At 40.7% G+C, this 26,877-nt stretch overlaps 1 protein-coding gene across 1 annotated transcript in view; it reads right to left on the minus strand.

The window, feature by feature from the left end:
* Positions 1-360: 360 nt before the first annotated feature.
* The window catches only part of LOC109694793 (transmembrane protein 180-like), a 42,706-nt gene continuing 16,189 nt past the window's right edge, over positions 361-26,877 (minus strand). Inside the window, exons 4-7 of the mRNA XM_074060254.1 lie at positions 18,357-18,511; positions 14,378-14,461; positions 10,157-10,279; positions 361-625 (exon numbers count right to left, since the gene is read on the minus strand). Of these exons, the coding sequence (XP_073916355.1) occupies positions 493-625; positions 10,157-10,279; positions 14,378-14,461; positions 18,357-18,511 (495 nt within the window). The 3' untranslated portion in view covers positions 361-492. The remainder of the gene's footprint in view (positions 626-10,156; positions 10,280-14,377; positions 14,462-18,356; positions 18,512-26,877) is intronic.

Genomic DNA, 26,877 nt, shown 5'->3' on the forward strand with positions numbered 1-26,877 from the left:
GAAAAAATGGGGGTCGGGTGTCTCACTAATAAGACTGGTCAGAGAAGCAATATTAGGTTTAAAAGATAAAAGAGAAGCCAGATGTGGTGGCACACACCCACTATCCCAGTATTCAGGAAGCTGAGACAAGGCCAATCTGGGCTACAGAGACTCTGTCTTCAAATAAGTGAGATAAAATAAACAAATGGAGTTGGCATGCCTAGCCAGGTGGGCTCTGGGAAACGCCAAGCAACTCACATATCAATGCACAGGTGAGGAGTTACAGGTGTGTTCAGGCTACAAGCCCATTTAGAAGCAGCCAATAGAGAGGTCTTAACTTGTATTTAAATGAGAGAGTCAAAAGCCCTGAACCTTATTGAAATTTTTTACTTTATTTTTTTCTAAACAAATTAGCAACTGTAAGGATGAGTTTTGCCTTCGGTACAATGCCAACTCTGTAAGAACCAACATACACCTGAGCAGTGTTTGACTCCCACGGCCCTGGTACTGTGCTCAGAGAATCCCTGTGTAGTCTGTCCTGCTCCTGATGGAGAAAAAGCTCCAAACCAGAATCTGGACCACTGCGATGCCCAGCGGGACCAGGCAAACCAAGCTAAACATGGCATCTTGAAGATCCAGAAGTATACTAGGGAGAAGATGTCAACAGTTACTTTTTTTCCAGTAGTGTATTGTCTTATCAATTCAAAGCTATTTAACAAAAAGTTTCAGTAATTTTTCTTATCTATGAGCCCATTTAAGAAGTAAAAGATAGCTAGGTGACACTCCTGTAAAATCCTGGCTATTCAGGAGGCAGAGATCAGGAGGATCCTGGTTCGAAGCCAGCTGGGACAAACAGTACTCAAGACCATATCTTAAAAAATACCCAACACACAAAAAGGGACAGAGGAGTGGCTCAAGTGATAGAGCACCTGCCTAGCAAGCGTGAGGCCCTAAGTTCAAACCTCAGTACCCCCCCAAAAAAAAGCAAAAGACATTTCATCACCTAGTTTTGACTCTTTCCAGTTATTGAGTAAGTAAATCATCTCTTCCTTTCAGTTGCTCATGCGAGAGGAAGGTGATATGTAAACTGTGATGGCAATACCTGGTGACAAGTGCCACTGCCACATACATGCCTGGGAGGATAAAGAACAGAGGCGAGGGCACAAAGCCTAGGCTCATGTATGTTTCAAAATGATCTTCGAAGTCTGGGAGTATTCAGGCACTCATTTCTAGCACCGATCCACTCAACAAAATGAGAGAATTTCATAATTAATAACAACATTCAAAGTGACATGGTCTAAGTTTCTGCTAAGAACTTCCATTAAGGGCTGGTGGCATGGTTCAAGAGGTAGAGCACCTACCTAGCAAGTGATATACCCTCAGTTCAAACCCCAATACCTCCAGAAAAAAAAGGAGAAAAAAATCTTTGAGTTTAGTGGATTTTTTGTGTGTGTGTGTGGCAATACTGAGGATTGAACTTGGGTCTTCTCACTTGCTAGCCCAGGCTACAATAGCCCAGCTGGCCTCAAACTGACAATCCTCCTCCCTCCACCTTTTGAGTGCTGGGATTATAGATGTGTGCCACCACACCCAACTAGAAAAATAATTTTTTTTGGCCATACTGGGGTTTGAACTCAAGGCCTCATGCTTGCTAGGGAGGTGTTCTTACCATTTGAGCCACTCCACCATCTCCCAACTAGAAAAATAATTCTTACACACTATTTATGCCTTCATTTGTTTGCCAAATATTTATTGCACACTTTTTGTTTTAGGAACTTGGGATACAGAGTAAATAAATCAACAGTCCTTGCACCTGAACAAGTGGAGCAAAGAGACCATAAACAAATATATTGAATATCATCTTATAATAACAACTGCACCTCTGCTTATGGGAAAATTTTATGCACCCAATATTCTCTCTCAATCTTCTCCTTTCAAAAAATAACATCCTAAAATATTACTGCTTGGTGCCCTTTCCCTCGTTTTTTTAGCTTCTACCTGCTAGACCACGTGTAAAGTCAACACTATGTAGTAAAGGGGCCATAATGTAAATTACCATACTTACCTCAAACCCTCATCACAAAACGAATGGGGAGCCTGGCTCCTTTCTACTCTTTTTCCCCTGTCAATATCAGCTCGAGAAAGTGTGAATTAATGAGGCTGTTTCCTGACAGCATCAGTGAAATAGCTTTGTCACCATTAATATAAAATAGATAATCCTGTCAATGGAGTTGCAAGAAAGTCAATGAAACCCCTGCAGAGGACAGAGGTGCTCAGGATTGAAAGCAGTTTAGCAAGGTCACATGGTGGGACAGTCTCTTGAACTGGGATCAGAAATACTTGAGGCCATGTAAAAAGCTGGCATCTCAATAGAGAAGGAACTTCCCCTTTCTAGGATCAACCTGACGAGTTCTTTGAAAAATAATGGCAAGGCTGGGCATGCAGTACATGCCTATGATCTCATCACTCCAGGACAACCTCAAGTTCAAGACCAGCCTAGGCAACATAGTGAAACACCTCCATATATATATATAAAATAATGATATAACAAGTATTGCAGGCTTACTGTGTGCCTGGTGCTGTATCTTACTTGGGAGCTTAATACATAAAATTCTATTTTCTCATAGCTCTGGAAGCTAGAAGTCCAAGATCAGGGACAAACACAATCAAACTCTAGTGAGGGTCCTCTTCCGGACTTGCACACAAGAAGTTAGATCCTTGCATGGCATAGAAAGAGAGAGAACATGTTCCTGTGTGGGGCGGGTGGGGGTGGAGTGGGAGTTGCTTTTTGGTGGTGTTGGGGATCGAGCCTAGGGCCTCTTGCATGCTAGGCAAACACTCTTCCACTGAGCTACACCCCCAGCACCCTCCTCTTTTTTCATGCTGGGGCATGAACCCAGGGCTTCATACATACTAAGCATGCACTGTACTGTTGAGCTCCACCCTGGCCCCTGGAATCTCTTCTTATAGAGGCACTTGCCCTGTCATGCAGGCCCCACCCTCATAACCTGTTCTAAACTTAATTACTTCCCAACGGCCATCTGCAAATGTCATCACATTGTGGGTTAGGGCTTTAGTATATGAACTTTGAGAGACACAATTCAGTGCTGGCATTCTCATTTTGTTTGATGCTTTTCTCTCACTGCTGCTAATTTTCACAACCTGCAGATGACATGGGGCCTTACACAGGTCAATTAAACTGTCTTAAGTTACACAGCTAGTGACTCTAGAGCTGGAACTACCACTCGAGCCACACCCCCAGTCCTTTTGCTTTTAGTTTTTGGCTTTTTCTTTTTTTCAGACAGGGTCTTGTGCTTTGGCCTTGCTGGCCTCTGCTCACAATCCTCCTACCTCGGCCTCCCATGTAACTGGGATTATAGGCATATATCACCATGCTCGGCCCTCCAGGTGACCCAGCACTGCATAAAACACAAATTTAGTTCTAATGCCACTGAATCTCTATGGAAAGCTCTTGTTAAAAAAAAAAACATGGCTTTAAATTTTATTTGAATGATTAGCCACATATAATTAGATACCAGGGATATTTTCATTTCTTAAAAGATAAAGCCTCAGATTATTTTTTATTTGTAGATGATCTGAGACAATTCATTTTGAGTATGTTTCTTTGCTAAAGTTGAAGATCATAGTCTTTACTATGTCACTGAGAGAAAAGTCACTTTCTAAACTGTCTTCATGTGTATAATTTTGGAAGTATCATGAAGTTTTCAGTAGAAAAACAAACAAAAGGGATGCTACTGATATAATTATAAAAACACACTTGTAGGGCTGGGAGAGAGCTCGATGGTAAAGTGCTTGCCTAGCATGCCCTAGGTTTATCATCAACACTTCAAAAAAAAAAAAAAAAGAAGAAGAAGAAGAAGAAGCCAGTGCCAGTGACTCATGCCTGTAATTCTACCTACGCAGGAGGCAGAGCTCAGAAGGATCGCGATTTGAAGCCAGGTTGTGCAAATAGTTCCTGAGACCCTATCTCAAAAAAACCCATCCCAAAAAAAAGGGCTGGTGGAGTGGTTCAAGGTGTTGGCCCTGAGTTCAAGCTCCAGTACTGTAAAAAAAAAAAAAAAGGGAAAAAATGCTTGTATACATAGCAGATTGATCATAGAAAGCTATTTCATCAGTAATGCATTTTATTTGGGTTAGCCACAAGATTTGAACAGATGACACTATAACTAAACAGATAAACTGGCAGACTCTGACCACTAGTGAACATCTGTCTTCGTACTCCAGAATCTCCTTCCAGGCATCAAAGTTTGGTGGGGCTACAGGACACTGAAGGCACTGTACCCGGTAACAGACAGTAGACCAGCACCAAGCTTGTGTTCCATCTCAATGGCAGCTTATCTCACGCCTGGTCTTAGCTCATTGTACTGGACTTGTCCCTCTGCCTCACTCATGAATACCATGTGAGCTCCATGGACAGAGAGGAGTCAAGCCTTACCTCTGTTCCCAGCTCCCAGCTCAAAATTAAAACCTACTAGAAACTCTAGAAATGTGTGCTAAAGAAAAAGCATGAGCATGCTTAGTTGGCTGAATAGAAGGAGTGGCCCTTTTGCTATAAGTACTACACTCATTGTATATTTTTTGTGAAAATGTGGGCTTGTATTTTTGGCTTGTTTGTTGGTGCTGGGAATGGAACCAGGGGCTAGGCAAGTGTTCTACCACTGAGCACCAGCTAATGCAAGAATGAAATAATTGATCCATTTCTAACATTATTACATGAAGTAGCTGATGCCAGTCTTCAGAAGAGGTATGTCACCCAGGTACCCCAGTTACAGACCTCCATGAACAGCAAACATTGGCTGCTTGCATCACTAAGAAGTAAATAGATCTATTAAGCACAGTGAAATAACCTGCCCTGCAGAACCAATGTTTCTTTAGCAGTATCACGGAATCAAAATGTCTTTTGAAAATAGCAAGGGAAAGGACAATCCCCTGGGCTATACAGTTCTAAATACTGTAACAGCAAAATAATAATCAGATAGTAGGAAGGGGATTTGCATGTATGAAATGCATTTCAAAGACACACTTTTGCTCAGCTCTTCACCCTGTGGGTTTCACAATACTCATTGATCGTCACACCTCACCTTGCTAAGCGTTCTGTCAGCCTCTGGACTTTAGTCAGACACCTTCAGGTTAGCATTAGTTATGTGAGGCCGTGGGATACCAAGGTTTAATCATCACTCAATATGGTACTTACGGGCCCTGTTGAATTTATACCTCGAAAAACTGCTTATGATGTCATGAAACTAGCTTGCCAACATGTCACTTTGCAGAGTCAACAAGATTAGTCCTTAGAACTGTCATTTCCATGGCAGACATCTCTAGTTTCCTCACACTGGCCACACAAAGACACAAGGTTAGCGAATTTAAAAGATGCTGGTGCCTGGATCTTGCCTCCAGAGGCTGATCTAACAACTGGTCTAAGGTGTGACCTGGTTCAGGCCTTGTCTCCAAGCAATTCTAATGTGCAAGAGCTATGTGTTGAGACTACAAAGACATTTCTGGGACAATTTAAACACACCCGCTCTTCCTCCATTGCTGTCACATAGACCTGCAGATAAGTTACAACAGGGGCTACGAGGCTTTGGATGTCTTCTAACCCAGAGGCTGTTCCTGTCCCCCTTGAGCTAACAAAGTTTTCCCCAAGACTGGTTGAGTCTTTTAATGCTATTCGGACTTTGAGCAACTTTCCCAGCGTAGATAGAAAACAGTGAGCTAGTACATGGAGGGACAGAGCTGGGGAGTCCTTCAGATGCTACAGAGGAGACATGATCCACAGCAGTCCACATTGATGACCTTCAGATGCCCATTTCACTTTTATATTAAGAAAAATTATTTAGTAAAATTACCAAGTCTATGCTGTTTCCCAAAGTAGAAGACTATAGTTTTAACTCATAAAAAGATTAATGTCCTAATTTTTTGTACAACATAGTGTCTATGGGTATACACTGTGTAACTGAACATGGGTGAGAGAAGATTTCAAATGCTTTTACCACACAGGAAAAGAAAGAATAGATGTACGAGATGGCAGGTATGCTCGACAGCTCAATTTAACCATTCTGCAATACATATCTATTTCCAAACTTCACGTAATACATCATAGTACATTTTTGTTGGTTAAAAATAAATAAAATCAAGGGTCCTTTAATAAAGAAGGGGAGAAGCTTATTGGAAATGGTGAGGGTATAATTTTTTATTAGCATACATTAATTGTATAAAGGGGTTTCACTGGAATATTTCCATACCTGCTTACAATGTACTTTGATCAAATTTATCCCCTCTATCATATTCCTTAATCCCCTTTTCATCATTTGCAACGTTACTCATTTCTTAGTATACAATTCCCCAGTTGCTTGTGCCTCTGTAATCAGCAATCACCATCTTCTGCTGATCCTGAAACCTTGACTCCTCTCACCTCAGTCTCCTCCTCCTTGCCTTCCTTCCCTGTTACACTGCTTTTACTTGGTCACTCCAGCATTTCTCATATAAAATCATGTCAAGGGTTGACTCCCTTCAATCAAGCCTCCATACTGCAGGTGATCCTTTACACAGCAGGTCTGATATTTTTACTCCTGTTTGCTAATTACCATCCTCCACTCCTTTAGGACCAAGTCTATACTGCTCAAGCTCTACTTCTAAACCATTCTCCACTATTCCATTTTCCTTCCCCATCAGTGCTAAGTTAGAGTTCCTGTGGCTCCATGTCCTCACCAGCATTTTCTGATGTCAGTTCTGATTTTGGCCATTCTAGTTGGTTTGTAGTGGTACCTCATTGTTTTAATCTGAAATTCCTTGATGATGTAAGATACGAGACATCTTTTCATATGCTTATTTTTTTATCTGTACATCTTTGTTGAAGTGCCTGTCCAGGTATTTTGACCATTTTTAAATCAGGTTGCTCATTTTCTGGTGGTACTAGGGTTTGACTTAGGGTCTCATGCTTGCTAGGCAGGCACTCTGCCACTTGAGCCACCCTTCCAGCTCATTTTCTTATGGCTGAGTTTTCAGAGTTGTTTATTTTGGATAGCAGTCCTTTAGCAAATATTTCTTTTACAGCTATTTTCTCCTGGTCTGTGGCTTGTTTTCTTATTCTCTTGACAGTATCTTTTGCAGAACTGAAGTTTTTAGTTTTAAGTCCAGCTCCTCAGTTCTTTCTTTTATGGACCATACCTTTAATGGTGTATCTAAAAAGCCATTGTCACAACCATGATCACTTGGGTTTTCTTGTGTGTTATCTTCTAGAAGCATAATTGATTTGCATTTTACATTCACGTCTATGATCCACTTTGAGTTAGTTTTTGGGAAGGGTGTGTCCAGATTTATCTATTTTGCAGACGCCCTCTGTTTCAGCACTATTTGTTGAAAACACTATCTTTTCTCCCCTGTGTTGCCTTTGCTCCTTTATCAAAATTTGTGTGGGCATATTCTGGGCTTTCTGTTCTGTTCCACTGATCTATTTGTCTGCTTTTTTCACCAGTGTTGGTTACTGTAGCTTCATGGTAAGTCTCAAAGTTAGGGTAATGTTAGTCCTCTAACTTTTTCTACCCTGATGTTGCCCTGGTTATTTTTAGAATCAAAATTTCAGTATCTAGAAAATAACTTGCTGGGATTTGGACTGGGAATACATTGAATCTATAGATGAAATTGGAAAGAATTGACAAAGTATTGAATCTTCCTTTCCATGAACATGAGTCATCTTTCCATTTAGTTAGTCCTTTTTTTTATTTCTTTTATAAAGGTTTTGTGTTTTTTCTCATATAGATCTTGTACATATTTTGTTAGACTTATACATAAGTATTTCATATTTCGGGTTACTAATGTAAATGCTATCGTACTTTTCATTTGAAATTCTACTTATTTATTGCTGGTAGGTAAGAAGGAGATTAACTTTTGAATGGTAATCTTATATTTTATAACTTTCTATAATCACTTCTTGGTTTCATGAATTTGACTTTCTATCTTTTTTTGTCATTTCTACTGAATTTTCTACATTGACAGGGATTTACTTTAAAAAGAAAAAAACTTCTCATAACTTTCCCCTCCAGCATTATACAAAAATGTTGAAAAAGTTGTACAATGAACACTTTGGTATTTAACTGTCTACATCTCACCGACATTAGCTTTATCATATACTGCTAAACACATTCATCCTTCTATTTATCAACCAAACCATGGTGTTTTTCCACACAACTTATTACTTTTTTTTGGTAGTACTGGTGTTTGAACTCATGGCCTTGAGCTTACTAGGTAGGCACGCCTCCAGCCCAGTCTCACAACTTTTTAATATGAAAATTTTTAACCACACAAAAAAGTTTAAAGAAAAGTACAGAGAAAATCCTATGGTCATTCCTTAGATTCTAGAATTGTTAACATTGTGCATGTGTGCTTGCATGTGTATGTATGCATGTGTATTTTGTTCTCTGAACCATTTTAAGGCAAGCTGCAAATACAATGGCACCTTACCTCTGATAGTATAGGTATATTTCCTAGGAATAACAGAATTGTGATTGGAGAGTTTTGAGTGGAGTAATGACCTGATTTGACTTACCTTTTTTATTGTACAAAATAATGTGTTTTCTTAAGATATTTTTATACCTGTTTACAATGCAGTTCAATCATATTCAGTCTCCACCACCCTCTCTTGTCCCTCTCCCCACTCCCCATTTGTGTTATGTTTGTGGAAAAGGCAAAACTATGAAGATGGTAAAAAGATCAGTAGTTACCAGGTGTTAGTGAGAAGGAAGGAACAAATAGGCAGGGCCCAGAGGATTGTTGGATCAGTGAGAACAGTCTGCATGACACTATGATGGTGGACACATGTCAAACACACAAAATGAACAACTCCATCTGAACTGTGGACTTTGGGTAATAATGAAGAGTCAGTGTAGGGTCATCAGTGTAGGGTCATCAATGCTACTCCAGTAGGGGACATTGATAATGTAGGCGGCTAGGGAGGTGAGGGAAGTTAGGAGCATACAGGAACTCTGCATTTTCTGCTCAATTTTGTCATGAATCTAAAACTGCTCTAAAAATAGTCTATTCAATCAATCAACTCTTCACTATGTCATCATCACCATTCAACTGGCAGTGAAACCAAAGTAGCAAGACAGGACTGCAGGACTGTGTGGTCTGGCCTCCCTCCCCATCATGGCTTCCCTCCCTCTTGCTTACTCTGCTCCAGCTGTGCTGCCTCTGCCTGACCTAGAATGTCAGTCATGCTGCACCCCAGTGTCTTTGCACCTGCCACAGCTTCTGCTAGGAACACTTTTCCCCTAGAGAGCCTCCATGGTTCCCTCCCCTATTTTTTCAGTTGTTTATTCAAATGCCACTTTCTCAGTGAAGACTTCTCCATCACCCTATTTAAAATGCTGCTTTCTGCACCCCTTGCTTTTTTTCCACAGAGAACATTTTACCTCCTAATATACTATGAGTGTCACTTACTGTCTTGCCTGCACCTTCCCACTAGATGTAAGCTTGGCAAGGGCAGAGAGAGCAGTTGTTTTATGCACTGCTATACCTCACTGCCATATCACACAGCCTAGGGCTTGGCAGGCTCTCAATCTTATTTGTTATATAAATAAATGAACAGCTTACTGAGAGCTCCAGGTTTCCAGACCCTTGTCACTCTGTTTTCCTCACCTGGAATGGTATTCCTTCCATGTTCGAAGGATGAATTCCAAGTCAGGATCCAAAAGTCAGTGCTCCACCACCCCGTCCCTGTGATATGTTCCCTGACCTCTCCTTCATATCACCCCAGCACCCAGCACACATCTGGTGGGGCCTTATCAGGTTTTGTAGTCAGTAGATCCCTTTACAGTTTTCTCACTCATCTTACATTCCAGCACCTTTGTACCTGACATATAATAGCAGGTCTTGAAAACACTTGTAAAATGAAAGACAAATGAATTAATGAATGACTTAGATAAAACAATCAGTATGTAGCTTAATGCAAATTATATAGGCATGTACATGTAATTTTAAAAATTACAGTACTAGAGATATTCTATGGACTTTTTCTAGCAGCTTGTTCGAGATATATGAGTTAATGACTAATAAATAGTATCTGAAGTCCAAGATGATTGCCTAGTAACCAATGTGAAGAAAGGCTGAGTTTCCCTTCAGATTTCCTTTTCACGACTGCAAAGGTTTTGCACTTTACCTCTTGTTTGGGTCTCCATATCCATACTGGCTTATCTTAGACAGTACCATCATGGGAGCTAATGACTGAGCAGGTCTGGTAAGCAATGCATTGAGACCAAAAACCATTGAAGAGAGGGGTGACCTGGAACAGACAAGAATAGCAGGGGTCTTTATCCCACATGAATTCATGTGCATGTGTGTTTAAGAGTGAAAGCATTTATGTATATATCTACATATCAGGGACCTCCTCATCCATGAAGTCCCCCTTGATCTAAGTAAACAGAAACAGATATAAAATATTAACCCCTTAGTGATGAGGGATTCTAGAACAACAGAGCTTAACTCTTAAAGAAACAAAGAGAGAAGATACAGCCATCCTTATAAATGCTCAGTGAGCACTGGGTGCACCCTGTGCTGTGTTAAGTGGGCTACATGTATTGTTTCATCCAACAATCCCATGAGGAAGATGTGATTGCTACCTCTTCTTTAGAGATGGGAGAGCTGATGGCCTCACCACCCCTCACATGACTAATAAATGGTAGAACTGGAATTCATGCCCACATTTTTCTGCCCAAATTTCTGTAAGGATTACTTTAATGTATTCTTAATAAGAATCCTGCTCTTAATTTCTATAATCATATCATATGTAATGAGTAAAGGGAATGACTGAATAAAATGAAATCTTGTATTTCAACTACTAATGGAAGCCTTGCAAATAAGGAGGAGAAAAAGAAGACAAAGGAAAGGAAGAGAAAGAATGAAAGGTGAGAAAAAGAAAAGAAAGGAAAGAAAGAAGAGGTCAGGGAGTTGGAGGGCATTTGATATGATGGTCAGAGCTAGGGTCTGATTCCCAGCTCCACATTCCACAGATTATATTCATTGGGAAAGTTAAACCTCAGGGTCTTAGTTTCCTGCAACTGGGGATAATTAAGATGGCACAGTACCATAATCACTGTCTGTCTCCCCACTGGACTAGATGTGCCATGAGAGCAAGGGTCACGCCTGGTCTTGCTACTATGTAGTCTTGCTCTCTGACATGATCAAGACAGCTGACTATGCAAAAGAAAATTCTATTTTAAAAAGGGGACATTAGTCATTCTACTTTAATTAACATCACTATTCACTTGCCTGTCTCTCCTTTGGGTTTTCTTTGAGTACTGGCCCACTGACCGAAGTCAGGGCCATCTTCCTTGCATAAAAAGCATCCATGTGGCATGGCCTACAGGTTCTGCTGTCAGGTATAGAGAAAGCCTGCAGCTGTTTACGAAACAGTCTGAGAACAGAATTCTTGAGGGTTTTAGGACTTCCAAGTCATGTACAGTTCTCACCACAAGTCTGATGGTACCTTTTTTTTTTTTTTTTTTTTTTTTGGCAGCATTGGGGTTTGAACTCAGGGCCTCACGCTTGCTAGACAGGCACTCTACCACTTGAGCCACTCCACCAGTCCTTTCGTGTGACTTTTTTTTTTGAGATCAGGTCTCACGAACTATTTGCCTGGGCTGGCTTTGAACCCCAATCCTCCTATCTCTGCCTCCTGAGTAGCTGGGATTACAGACATGGAGCCACTAGCGCCCAACTTGATGGTGACTTTTTACAAGTGATCTTTATCAAATCTTTCTAAAGCAGCTTGGGTTTTAGCACTAACTTTCATTTCCTAAGTTTATAAAATCTAAATGTAATTCTTTTATAATTATAATAACAAGTACATCTGAAATTAACAGATTTGAAATAAAAAACACTGACTAATTTTTTATTTTTATTATCTTTTTTACAAGTACTGAGGATCAAACCCAGGGCCTCATTCACTGACTTTTTCTTTTAATTTTTATGTTTGGAGGTTCTTGGGTTAGAATGCAGGGCCTCACACTTGCTAGGTAGGTGCTCTACCACTTGAGCCATGCCTCCAGCCTGTTTTGCTCTAGTTATTTTTCAGACTGGATTTTGTATTTTTGTCCAGAGCTGGCCTCAAACCACAATCCTCCTACCTCCACCTCTGGAGTAGTTGGGATTCAGGCAAACACTCACACACAGATTATTGGTTAAGATGTGGTATTGCTAACTTTTTGCCTAGGCTGGCCTCAAATCACAATGCTTGTGATTTCTGCCTTTCAAGTAGCTGGGATTACAGATGTGAGGCACTGCACCCAGCCTGACTGATCCTTAATGTGGATACAACTGAGCAGTCATTAGTCCTCAAGTGGCCATTAATCACCACCATAGCACACCAGGCACATAAGTAGGTGTAATTTAGAGGGAACAGAGCATCATCGGGTAACCTGAAGAGTTTGTTACAAGACCTGCTATTTCCCATATTGCCTGACACACAGGAGGCAGTCAATAAGTATTTGTTGAGTCAATAATGTCTACTGCTCAGGTTGCTGGGAAACATGACTGGGCAGGTGGCCATGTGGCGCCAATGCAGCATTTGGTAAACAGCAGTGCCCTTTTCTTTCCAACTGCTTGACACGTTTTATTTATTTGGGTTTCTTGGTTTTGTTTGTTTGTTTGTGGTACTGAGGATTGAACTAGGGCCTCTTGCTTGTTAGGCAAGTGCTCTACCACTTGAGCCATGCCCCCAAGTCCTTTTGTTTCTAGTTTGTTTTTCAGACCCAAGCTGGCCCTAGCTATGATCCTTCTACCTCCACCTTCCAAGTAGCTGGGATTACAGGCATGTGCCACCATGCCCAGACCAATTGATTTGTAACCCATGTGATTCAAAAATAATTTGAGGGCTGGGGTACAGTCCAGTGGTAGAGTGCATGGGTTCAATCCCCACACCAAAATAAAATTTGGGAGGTGTTTACTGAAGCCACTGCTTGTTAACTTACTCCTTAAAAAAGAAAAAAGAGCTGGGCGCTGGTGGCTCACACCTGTAATCATAGCTACTCAGGAGGCAGAGATCAGGAGGATCACAGTTGGAAGCCAGCCTGGGCAGATAGTGCATGAGATCCTATCTCACACAAAATGGGCTGGTAGAGTGGCTCAAGGTATAGGCCCTGAGTTCAAGCCTCAGTACTGCAAAAAAAACAAAGGGTCAGGCATGGTGGATTGAGGTCCAAAGCTGGTCCTGGACAAAAACTGTAATCCTATCTCAAAAACAAACTAAAAATAAAGGGTTTGGGCATGGCTCAAGTGGTAGAGTGTCTGAGGCCCTGAGTTCAAACCCCAGTACCGCCAAAAAAAGCAAAGAAAAAGCTTTTGAACCAGTCACTTTTCTAGGCACTGGGGACACAAAAGTGAAGATATGGCCCTGCACTGTATGGAGTTCACTAGCAGTTCATCACTGCAACTATGAGCTTGCAACAAGTCCCTGAAACCGGAGTTATAGAAAGTTCATGCAGTGGGGAAAGTCCTAAATTTAAGTTGCATTTAAAAAAAAATGGTGGTTGGGTGTGTACATACCTGTAATCCCAGCTACTCTGGAGGTGATTGAGGGGAAGAGTTAGCTAGACCCCAGTGTCAACAATGACAAAATAAAGCTGGATGTGGTGATGCACAGCCCAGCTACATGGGAGACATAGGTCAGAGGATCAAGGTACAGGCCAGCCCCAGACAAAAATGCCAGACCCTACCTGAAAAAAACCTAAAGTAAAAAAGGGCTTGGGGGTGTGGCTCAAGTGGTAGAGAGCCTGCCTAGAAGTACGAGGCCCTGAGCTCAAAACTACATACCGTCAAAAAAAAAGGCCATGCAATATAAATGTTTCTACCAAGCTAATAAAGAATGTGTCTCTGTCTTAAAATAACACATCCTCTCTCATCCATGAAATGGGACACATCAGAAAAATATTTGCCAAGCTAAAGAATTTTATAGCCGATCTAAACACTTATAACTCCACCAAAGAATAAAAATGAGAGTAGACTCATTCAAGAAAGAAGGGATGCAGTGATCTTGACTTTTCGTTTTAATTCTTGTAACACCACAGAGCGAAGGTTACTTCACCTTATCACAGTGCACCTTGCAACACAGAGAACAGAGAACCAAGATTCCACTGTGGTTTCTGACCTTTAACCCTGCTGTGGCACCCTTTCAGAAAATAGGAAAAAGTTGCCCAGGGCAAACAAATGTGAACAACCTATGATATTCTGTCCCTTGATCCCCCATGTCATCTCTTACAATCATCTTATGATCACCTCTCCAGTATGTGATTTGTCATGTTAATATAACTAAGATAGGGAAACTCCTATAGGTCCTGCCTACATGTGGCATTTTTATAGTTAATATCTGAATAAATATACTTACTGTCTATTGAACTTCAGTAAATCTGCATCAACCAAGTCAGCCAGTGGCAGATTAAACAAGCAAAAAGAAGCTTGCACAATTACCCTAGAGGGGAAAATTTCAATACTGTATACACATGAACACTTTATAAAAAGGAGGCATAAATCTTGTTATTTATATTTAAAAACACAGCGAAAGAAAGCTGATACTGGCTTGCAGGAAGTGAAGTGAGATTGTGTGTTGTAAAAGTAAAGATGGCTCAGGGGCAGATTTCCCTCCTCCAAGTAGCCAACTGTGAGCACAGAACTCTCTCAAAAGCAAAGTGCTGGCTGGGAGTGCAATGCAGCTGGTGGAGCACTGGCCCAGCACATATGAGGTCCTAGGTTTCATCCCCAGCGCCACCAAAAACAAACGAAATAAAGCAACTATTTTCTCCTGGAATTTTTTAAATGGCTCTTATGTTTTTCTCATTCCCAAACAACTGCTTGCTCATCAAATCTGTTCAAAACCATAACAGATTCTAAAGAAAAGAACTTTCCAAGGAGTTTCATCAGATGCCTTTCTCTTGATGTCAAGAATAGGGTATTAGGCAGATGCCAGTGGCTCATGCCTGTAATCCTAGCTATCTAGGAGACTGTGTTTGAGGCCAACACAGGCATATAATTCAAGAAACCCCTATCTCTAAAATAGCCAGAGAAAAATGGACTGCAGGTGGGCTCAAATGATAGAGCACCTGTTTTGCAAGCTTGAAGCCCTGAGTTGATTCCCAGTCCACCAAAGAAAAAGAAAAAAGAATAGGATATTAAGGACTGGGGGCAGGCTCAGGTGTAGGGCACCTGCCCAGGAAGTACAAGGCCCTGAGTTCAAACCCCAGTACCACAAAAAAAAAAAAAAAAAAAGAATAGGCTATTGAGAGCTATAAATGGGCATATAACATTATAATTACAACAGAATAAAAATTTGGAGAAAGGTTTAAGAATTTAAAAAAGCCTTCTGTGCTTAGGCATATAATAAAATGTGTATGTTCTTTTTCCTAAAAAGTTCTTAAGTTAAAATAAAACATAAAAAGCAACAAAACATTTCATTCTAAAAAATCACTGTGTAAGTGTCGGTCTAAATGATATAGTCAGGGCCACACATACAGAGTTACACAATAGTTAATCCACATGGTGTTCTAATGTCTTCAAGTTTCACAGAGATTCATTAAGATCCTTTGACTTAATGACTACATCCTCCATTACCGAATTGCTCAAAATGCAAATAAACTGTGGAAATTTTCTCAAGTTGTTGCAGCAAGAACCTGGATTAGGAGTTATGATTCATTCAGTGCAAGCACATTTTCTATTTTCTCTGCAGTTTCTATTTGCAGGATATACAGCAGGTAACAGGCTATGGTGATTTGAGAGTAGACCTCACACCCAGTCACCTCCATCCTGTGGAGGCCAGGCAGAAGGGTAGCCTTGCAGAAGAGATAAACACAGGACACTGGGGTGACACAGATGGCACCTGATCCAGATGAAGAAATCAAGGAAGGCTTTCCAGAGAAGGACATACCTGGGCTGAAGCCTAAAGAAACACAAGAGAGCCAAGCAAGCAATGAGAAAGAGGCCAGGGGTGGTGGCTCATACCACTAATCCCAGCTACTCAAAAGGGGGAGATTGGAAGGATTGTGGATGGAAGTCAGTTTGGGCAAAAAGTTAAATGAGATCTCATTTCAACAAATGAGCCAGAAGTTGTGGTGTGCATCTGTAATCCCAGCTATGTGGAAGGCAGAAATAGGGGAATCCTCATCCAAGGCTGACCCTAGAAAAAAGCACGAAACCCTATCTGAAAAATAACTAAAGCAAAAAAGGCTGTGGCAGGGCTCAAATGGTAGAGCAACTGCCTAGCAAGTGTGAAGCCCTGAGTTCAAACCCCAGGACCACCAAAAAAAAAAAAAAAGAAGGAAATGAAGAGTCACACAAGGAGCACCTGTAAGACACAGAGGTGTCTGTACTAGGAACCAGAAAGTCTTTCTGTATGGTGGGGTACAGTGCAAACATTGGAATAACAAGACATGAAGACATAAAGAAGGCCTGCATAACAAAAACTTCATATGTCATACCCTGAATGCCATGAGAAGCCACTTAACCTGCTCAGCACAGTGATGACTGTATTCTAGAAGCAATATGGGAGCAGGGCTGGAGGGGCTGGAGACTGAAGCAGGAGCCTTGCAGGAGCCCAGACAGCATTCCATGTAAGCAATGCTGAGGACCTAGGCTGAAGAGTGTCAACGGAACAGAGAAGGGGTGGATTCAGGACATGCTAGAGGGAGGAAACTGCCGATCATTGTGAACATGTTGGATATGGTGTCAAAGAGAGAGGTGGCAAGGACAAAGTCTCTGTCCCAGATGTGGGCAAGTAATGAGGTGGTAGAACCTTTTCCCACTTGGGCCAGGGGAATTCGAGGTTCTATGGTTAGGAAGGAGGAGAAGAAGCTGCAGAACAACAGGAAGAACAACCAGCTGACTCTTGACAAAGGTCCCTAACCTACCTTGGAGATAGCATGTATTAATTATACACTCTTTAGAGTGGGAAAAACTATTTACCCATCTGCAGAAGACTGAAACTTGACCCCTTACTCTTATCCTGCACAAAACCCAACTCAAAATGCATCAAATGGAGACCTGAGCTATGACACTATTACTTTTTTTAAGTGAAGCAATAACCTACCAAATGGGAGAAAATATTTACCAATTATTCATATGACAAAGGATTAACATCCAGTATATAAGGAACTAAAACACTTAACAGGAAAACAAGCAATCCAATTAAAATATAGGCAAATGACCTGAACAGAGACTTCTCAAAATAATACAAATAGCCAACAAATACATGGAAAATGCTCACTATCATTAGTCATGAGATATCATCTCATCCAGTGAGAATAGTTATTATCAAAATGGGAAAAATAAATGCTGGCGATGTGTAGAAAGAAGAGCTCTCATACACTATTGGAGGGAATGTAAATAAGAACAGTCACTACAGAAGACATTATAGCGGCTCCTCAAAAAACTAGAAACATATGATCCTAGAATGTCATATGATCCAGCAATCGCACTCTGGGTATATATCCAAAAGAAAAAAATCAACACGTCGAAGAGAAACAGGCACTTCGTGGTTTACTGCAGCACTATTCACAATAGCTAAAATATTAAATCGCCTGAGATGACAATCAACAGACAAATGGAAATAGAAAACGTAGTATGTATGTATATGTCTACATACATACACACACACACACACACACACACACACACACACAGAGGAATATTATTCAGCCATAAAGAAGAATGAAATCCTGTTATATGAAGCAAATTGGATAGAACAGGAGGATATTACTTTAAATGAAAGGAGCCAGACTCAGAAAGACAAACAGTACATTTTCTCTCATATATGAAAGTTAAAAACCAGAAGAGTCAACCTGAATGTAGACTAGTGACCACTAGAGGAGGGTGGGGGCGGATAAAGGGAGGCTGGCTGTAATAAGTGCACACTATATACGTATATTGAGACATGTATTCCTTTAATATGTATAATTAATACATGCTAATCAAATAATTTTTTAAAAGAACTAGGTGGCAGAGTTGAAGGAGGAATACTTCTTTTATACTTGGCAACAGTGTTTACTAAATGCTTACTAAAAGAGGTTTGTTTTGTTTTGTTGGCTACTGGGGTTTGAACTCAAGGCCTCACACTTGCTAGGCAGTCATTCTCCCACTTGAGCCACCCCCTCAGCCCCACACAGGGTTTTAACAAAGCAACTTAACTTTCCTACCGAATTCAGTATATGAAATGCCTTCAAAAAAAACAAGCTGTTGGCATTCAACAACATGGCAGAAAGGTGCCACAGCAGGAAGGAAATAGGCAGTCAGCCCTGGCCCCGTCATAGATGCTTCACGGCATGAAAGTGGATGGCAGGACCTGGCTAACCCTGAGATCGCACTGCACACTTACTTACATGACAACAGTGATATAGAATGCCAAACAGTAGTAGTATTCCTGTCCCAGAAGTAACATGACAATGGAGGCCGCTCCTTCTAAGTAGAAAGAAATTAAGATAATCTTATAGTAGCCCCACTTCTTCAGCCAGGACTGACCTACAAGCACAAGACCCTGCAAGGAAAGCAGATTGACACTGAGTAAGAAGGAAGCCACTCACCATGACAGAATCAGCATTTTCATTACAAAACATATTTGTTTCTGAATTATAGTTTCTGCTGAAACACACAACTCACACTGTTATCCATATATATCAAAAATTGTGTACATTAATAGTCTATAGAGAACAAAGAAACTGCTATTATTTCCATAAGATGAATAAACAAACCAGGCATGTGGGTGCACCTGTAATCCCAGTACACAGGAGGCTGAGGCAAGAGGATTGTGAATTCAAGGACAGCCGGGGCTTAATAGTGAGTTTGAAGCTAGTCCAGGCTCTCTAGGCAAGACTCTGACTCAAAAAGAAAAAAAAAAAAAAACCAACAAAATAAAACAAATCAGGAAATGTTTCTCTATTTTTTTTATTTTTACACTAACCTATAGAGATTTTACTAAAATTGATCACATGAAAATATCATTTTAGAAATAGTCATTGCTTTAAGGTAAAGTGAAAGTTTCGACCTAAATCTAAAACAAATTCAATATTAAAGCTCAGAATTCACCCAGCACTCAGTAGACAAAGCATATATGTGTTGAATAAATAAATAAAAATCCCACCCTTCTTCTTACCTGTGATGTAACTCTGAAATGCCCTTTCTACCTTATAACCAGACGTTCAGTGACCTATAGTCACTATCCACATCTCTTCTGGTGTGTATCCTGCCTAACCGTACATATTTTCACAATTCTAATAAATTCATATGGAGAGCTTATTAGATTGTTTTTCTGCACTTCTTGTTACCAATGAAAAACTTCATCATTCCAGACTACAAAGTTTGTGCTATACATATGTACATTAACAGAGATCAGAAGACACTCTTTGTTTTCAATAAAAAATCACCACTGTTTAGCCCTGAAAAGTTTGCACTAATCAAACATATGTACATTACAATGAGAAGAGAATTTTGAGTGCTGTAAGTAGAACACAAAGATCCTTTAATAAACACAAGGGGCTTTTCCTCTGACTTCTTCCTTGGCTTCCTCCTCTACCTTCAAGGAACAAGAGCTCGTCTTCTGGATACTGAAAACCAGAGCTCAGGACTGCTGGATGGGCAGCAGTTCTCAGAGCTCAGAGAGAGAAGGTATGTGAGGCACCTACCAGGCCTTTCTGCACCTACAAGTTATTATAATATTATACTGGAACACATTCCCACAGTGAAGGGAAGTGGGTTCTTTTCAGTATCTAATACGTAAGGATGCAAGAAGTTAATAATACAAGAAATGTGTGGCAGAGGGGAAGGCACAAGATTTTGAAATCAGATGTCCTAAGACTCCATTCTAGCTTTGCCACTTTAATGGACTGTATTCACATCCAAGAGGCATTTTCTCTGCCAACTCTCTCTACTCTCTCTCTTTCTCTCTCTCTGTTTATTTTTTATTTTATTTAATTGTGCTCTACCACAGAGCAATACCCCTATTGCCCATCCTGCCCTCTTTCCCCTTTCTCCCTCACTCATCTAGGTCCATATTCAACAATAAAGCACTTAACAGCCATTAGTTATTATCCTTATGTCCAATATACTAAAAGATAGGGGCCCGGAACAAGTATTATTACAAAGAATCATGAAAGAAAAGAACAAACTGCCTGTATATTTAATAAAATAAAGCCTTCTGCAAACAGGATTTTGGCTTCTGATTTGTATGTTTATTGAGTAGGAGTTGCGAACAGTGTGTCTCAACATAAGTGTTGGCAAACACATACCACAGAAGTCTAAGTCAGAACAGAGACAAAGGCGGTGCTGCGCTTACAGAGAAAGTCCAACAAATACTGTGGCATTTGGGCTGTACGTGGTAATAAGAACTAACATTTCTAGAGTGTTTTTTTTTTTGTGCCAGGAACCATTTTAAGTACTTTGTGTGTTTTCATTCACTAAATTCACATGAGGAGCTGGCCATAGTAGCTCACACCTGTAATCCTAGCGACTCAAGAGGCAGAGATCAGGAGGATCACTGTTCTAGGCCAGCCTGGACAAAAAACTTCACGAGACACCCATCTCAACCAATGAAAGGTAAGCATGGGGTGGCACACACATGTCATTACAGTAACTCAGGAGTATCTTGGTCCAGGCCAACCCAGGCATAAAAGTAAGAACTTATTTGAAAAATACCAATTCCCATCAAAATTCCAATGACATTCATTAAAGAGATTGAAAAATCTACTGTGAAATTTATATGGAAACACAAGAGGCCACGAATAGCCAAGGCAATACTCAGTCAAAAGAACAATGCAGGAGGTATCACAATACCTGACTTCAAACTATATTACAAAGCAATAACAATAAAAACAGCATGGTACTGGCACAAAAACAGACATGAAGACCAGTGGAACAGAATAGAGGATCCAGATATGAAGCCACACAACTATGAGCAACTTATCTTTGACAAAGGAGCTAAAAATATACGATGGAGAAATAGCAGCCTCTTCAACAAAAACTGCTGGGAAAACTGGTTATCAGTCTGCAAAAAACTGAAACTAGATCCATGTATATCACCCTATACCAAGATTAACTCAAAATGGATCAAGGATCTTAATATCAGACCCCAAACTCTTAAGTTGATACAAGAAAGAGTAGGAAATACTCTGGAGTTAGTAGGTATAGGTAAGAACTTTCTCAATGAAACCCCAGCAGCACAGCAACTAAGAGATAGCATAGATAAATGGGACCTCATAAAACTAAAAAGCTTCTGTTCATCAAAAGAAATGGTCTCTAAACTGAAGAGAACACCCACAGAGTGGGAGAAAATATTTGCCAACTATACATCAGACAAAGGACTGATAACCAGAATATACAGGGAACTTAAAAAACTAAATTCTCCCAAAACTAATGAACCAATAAAGAAATGGGCATGTGAACTAAACAGAACTTTCTCAAAAGAAGAAATTCAAATGGCCAGAAAACACATGAAAAAATGCTCACCATCTCTAGCAATAAAGGAAATGCAAATTAAAACCACACTAAGATTCCACCTCACCCCTGTTAGAATAGCCATCATCAGCAACACCACCAACAGGTGTTGGCGAGGATGCGGGGAAAAAGGAACCCTCTTACACTGTTGGTGGGAATGTAGACTAGTACAACCACTCTGGAAAAAAATTTGGAGGCTACTTAAAAAGCTGGACATCGATCTGCCATTTGATCCAACAATACCACTCTTGGGGATATACCCAAAAGACTGTTACTCCAGAGGCACCTGCACATCCATGTTTATTGCGGCACTATTCACAATAGCCAAGTTATGGAAACAGCCAAGATGCCCCAGCACTGACGAATGGAATACACAATGGAATTTTATGCAGCCATGAAGAAGAACGAAATGTTATCATTCGCTGGTAAATGGATGGAATTGGAGAACATCATTCTGAGTGAGGTTAGCCTGGCTCAAAAGACCAAAAATCGTATGTTCTCCCTCATATGTGGACATTAGATCAAGGGCAAACACAACAAGGGGATTGGACTATGAGCACATGATAAAAGCGAGAGCACACAAGGGAGGGGTGAGGATAGGTAAGACACCTAAAAAACTAGCTAGCATTTGTTGCCCTTAACGCAGAGAAACTAAAGCAGATACCTTAAAGCAACTGAGGCCAATAGGAAAAGGGAACCAGGAACTAGAGAAAAGGTTAGATCAAAAAGAATTAACCTAGAAGGTAACACCCACGCACAGGAAATCAATGTGAGTCAATGCCCTGTATAGCTATCCTTATCTCAACCAGCAAAACCCCTTGTTCCTTCCTATTATTGCTTATACTCTCTCCACAACAAAATTAGAGATAAGGGCAAAATAGTTTCTGCTGGGTATTGAGGGGGGGAGCGAGAGGGGGTGGAGTGGGTGGTAAGGGAGGGGGTGGGGGCAGGGGGGAGAAATGAACCAAGCCTTGTATGCACATATGAATAATAAAAGAAAAATGAAAAAAAAGATACCTATAGCAAAAAAGGACTGGGAGTGTGGCTCAAGTGGTAGAATACTTGCCTGGCAATCGCGATGCCATGAGTTCAACTTCCTGTACCATCAAAAAAAAAATTCCATTAGGTAGGTCCCATTTTTATTCTCAGGTTATAGGCAAGGAAGCTAAGACACAGCAAAGTTGAGAAACTAACCCAGTTGAGATACATAATAAGCTAATAAGCAGGGAGGCCAGACTCCACCTTGAAAGACTCCAGAGCCAGGCTCTTAACTCAAGTTACTATTCTGCCTCTTTGAGGACAGTGGATGTGGAGGAAGGACAGACCTATGAAAACAGTTACTAGAGAGAAAGACCACGTGCTATTCTTTTCTCTTCTGTTTATTCAGCTCCTTCCAATGAATGCCTCTGAGAAGTCAGCCTCAGAAAATGCAAAATACTCCAGAGGTAGAAATCAGGAGACTGCAGTTCAAAGTTAGTTGGGCAAAAAATTAGGGAGACCCCTATCTCAACAAACCAGCCAGGTGTGGTGGTACATGGCTGTGATCCCAACTACTCATAAGACATAAGTAAGACCCTATCTGAAAGATGACTAAAGCAAAAAGGGCTGGAGGCATGGCTCAAGTGATAGAGCACTTGCCTAGCAAACTCAAGGCCCTGAGTTCAAATCCCAATACCCCTAACAAAAAAGAAAAAGAAAAGAAAACATAGTATTACCCTTCATCACTATACCCAACAGCTGAAGGACTGAAGTGATTCAGCCAAATAAATAACAGTAAGGACAGATTCTCAGAGCTATCATTTTTCACCACAATAATTTATGCAGGTGTCACTTTCTAGAAATGAGAAATAAAGTTAAAGCAACTTAGGATTTCATACTTTCTTGTGAGGGCTTGATAAACGGGGCTGTTGAAGTCTTTTAGTCATACTTTTGTGTGCGCGCGTGCACGTAGTGCTGAGCTCAGGACCTCGCACAAGCGGGGCAAACCTCCTACCATCTGAGCCACGCCCCCAGCCCTTGGCAAGAGAAACTAAGAGAAAATATATACTACATATATATTCAACAAAGGACATGTTTCTAGCATATACAAAGAGCTACTGCAACTCAATATGACTCAATTTAAAAACTGACAAAGGATTCGAAATACTCCACCAAAAAGATTTATGGATGGCACGTAAACACATGAAGATGCTCACCATCACTAGTACTCATTAGGAAAATATGAACCAAAGCCACAGGAACAAGGGCTGAAGATTCAGAGAAACTGAAACCATTGTGCACTATCAGTAGGAATATAAAATGGGCAGTCACTTTGTAAAACTGCTTGTCAGCACCTCAAATTGCAGAACATAGAGTTGCCATGTGACACAGCTATGCCACTCTTAGATATATATACCCAAAAGAAATGAAAGTTACATGCCTATGCAAAAACTTAACATTAATGTTCATAGCAATATTACTCATTAATAGCCAAAAAGTAGAAACAACTCAAATGTCCATCAAATAATGAATGGATAAACAAAGTAGCCATGCAGTGGAATATTATTCAGTTATGAAAAGGTATGTGCCATGTTTGAATGTGATTTATTCCCTCCAAAACTCATGTTGGAGTTTATCCCCCTCACTGTGAAATATTAACAGGGTGGAAACTTAATCTAACTGTAGTGCTTAAAGGTGGGGCTTTTGGAGGTGACTTTGATTAGTTAAGATTATCAAAGGGGGAGGGGCTCCATGATTGAATCCTGGTGGCTTTCTAAGAAGAGGGAGATCGGGTGTGGTGACTCACACCTGAAATTCTAGCTACTCAGGAAACAGAGATAAGAAGGATCTCGGTTTGAAGCTTGTCCAGGTAAATAGTTCATGAGACCCTATCTCGAAAATACCCATCAAAAAAGGGCTGGCAGAGTGGCTCAAGGTGAAGGCCCTGAGTTCAAACCCTAGTACGACAAAAAAAAAAGAAGAAGAGGAGGAGGAGGAGGCAGGAGGACGAGGAGGAGGAGAAAGACCAGAATATGTATGATACATATACACATGCAGGTTCCCTGTCTCTTGCCACGTGATGCCCTGCACTGCCTCAGGGCTCTTCCAGCAAAAAGGCCATCACCAGATGAGGTCCCTTGACCTTGGACCTCTGGAACATAGTGAAGAGGAGAAGCTGTAGATGAGTTCATGACTTAATGTAAGAAGGATATGGAGCCTAGACTCAGGTGGAAAATTCCAAGCAGAGACAGGAATTCAAACAGTTTTGTATTCTGGGTCATTGAACTTAGGCGCTGCTGTAGCGTGGATCTTAAATGCCCTTCAAGGTCCCTGTGTTAAAGGCTTGGGCCTCAGGGTGGCACTACTGACAGGTGGTGGGACCTTTAGGAGGGGTCCAAGCAGGAGGAAGTTACATCATTGTGGGGAGAAGGGGTGCCCTTGAAGGGGATTATGAGACACCAGCCCTTCTTTCTCTTCTATATTTTGACACCAAAGTGAGCAATTTTCTCCACCATGCCCTGCCCATCATTGCCAACAGGCTCTCTTACCAGTGACCCAAAGGAAAAGGCTCCCCACATCTTGGACTGAAACCTCCAGAGCCATGAGCTAGATAACCCCTTTCTCTTATATTTATTTATCCTAGATATTTCTTTATAGTAACACAGAGCTGACTAACACAGGGCCAAGACTTCACAAATGATTCAAATGGCTCTGCACACACAATACCTGGGATACTGATAAACCAACACTGCCATTTGTTAAACACTGCCAAATACATCATGTGCACACAGTACATTTTTTTTATTCATATGTGCATACAATGCTTGGGTCATTTCTCCCTCCTGCTCCCACCCCCTCCCTTACCACCCACTCTGCCCCCTTCCTCTCCCCTCAACCCCCTCGATACCCGGCAGAAACTATTTTGCCCTTATCTCTAATTTTGTTGAAGAGAGAGTATAAGCAATAATAGGAAGGAACAAGGGTTTTTGCTGGTTGAGATAAGGATAGCTATACAGGGAGTTGACTCACATTAATTTTCTGTGCATGTGTGTTACCTTCTAGGTTAATTCTTTTTGATCTAACCTTTTCTCTAGTTCCTGGACCCCTTCTCCTATTGGCCTCAGTTGCTTTTAAGGTATCTGCATTAGTTTCTCTGCGTTGAGGGCAACAAATGCTAGCTAATTTTTTAGGTGTCTTACCTATCCTCATATCTCCCTTGTGTGCACTCGCTTTTATCTTGTGATCAAAGTTCAATCCCCTTGTTGTGTTTGTCCTTGATCTAATGTCCACATATAAGGGAGAACATACGATTTTTGGTCTTTTGGGCCAGGCTAACCTCACTCAGAATGATGTTCTCCAATTCCATCCATTTACCAGGGAATGATAACATTTCGTTCTTCTTCATGGCTACATAAAATTCCATTGTGTATAGATACCACATTTTCTTGATCCATTCATCAGTAGTGGGGCATCTTGGCTGTTTCCATAACTTGGCTATTGTGAATAGTGCTGCAATAAACATGGGCGTGCAGGTGCCTCTGGAGTAACCTGTGTCACAGTCTTTTGGGTATATCCCCAAGAGTGGTATTGCTGGATCAAAAGGTAGATCAATGTTTAGCTTTTTAAGTAGCCTCCAAATTTTTTTCCAGAGTGGTTGTACTAGTTTACATTCCCACCAACAGTGTAGGAGGGTTCCTTTTTCCCCACATCCTCGCCAACACCTGTTGGTGGTGGTGTTGCTAATGATGGTTATTCTAACAGGGGTGAGATGGAATCTTAGTGTGGTTTTAATTTGCATTTCCTTTATTGCTAGAGATGGTGAGCATTTTTTCATGTGTTTTTTGGCCATTTGAATTTCTTCTTTTGAGAAAGTTCTGTTTATTCACTTGCCCATTTCTTTATTGGTTCATTAGTTTTGGGAGAATTTAGTTTTTTAAGTGCCCTATATATATTCTGGTTATCAGTCCTTTGTCTGATGTGTAACTGGCAAATATTTACTCCCACTCTGTGGGTGTTCTCTTCAGTTCAGAGACCATTTCTTTTGATGAGCAGAAGATTTTTAGTTTTATGAGGTCCCATTTATCTATGCTATCTCTTAGCTGCTGTGCTGCTGGGGTTCCATTGAGAAAGTTCTTGCTTATACCTATTAATTCCAGAGTATTTCCTACTCTTTCCTGTATCAACTTAGAGTTTGTGGTCTGATATAAGATCCTTGATCCAATTTGAGTTAATATTGGTATAGGGTGATATACATGGATCTAGTTTCAGTTTTTTGCAGACTGATAACCAGTTCTCCCAGCAGTTTTTGTTGAAGAGGCTGCATTTTCTCCATCGTATATTTTTAGTGCCTTTGTCAAAGACAAGTTGGTTATACTTGTGTGGCTTCCTATCTGGATCCTCTATTCTGTTCCACTGGTCTTCATGTCTGTTTTTGTG

The sequence above is a fragment of the Castor canadensis genome, chromosome 17 (genome assembly GCF_047511655.1).
Source record: "Castor canadensis chromosome 17, mCasCan1.hap1v2, whole genome shotgun sequence".
Classification (NCBI taxonomy): Eukaryota; Metazoa; Chordata; class Mammalia; order Rodentia; family Castoridae; genus Castor; species Castor canadensis.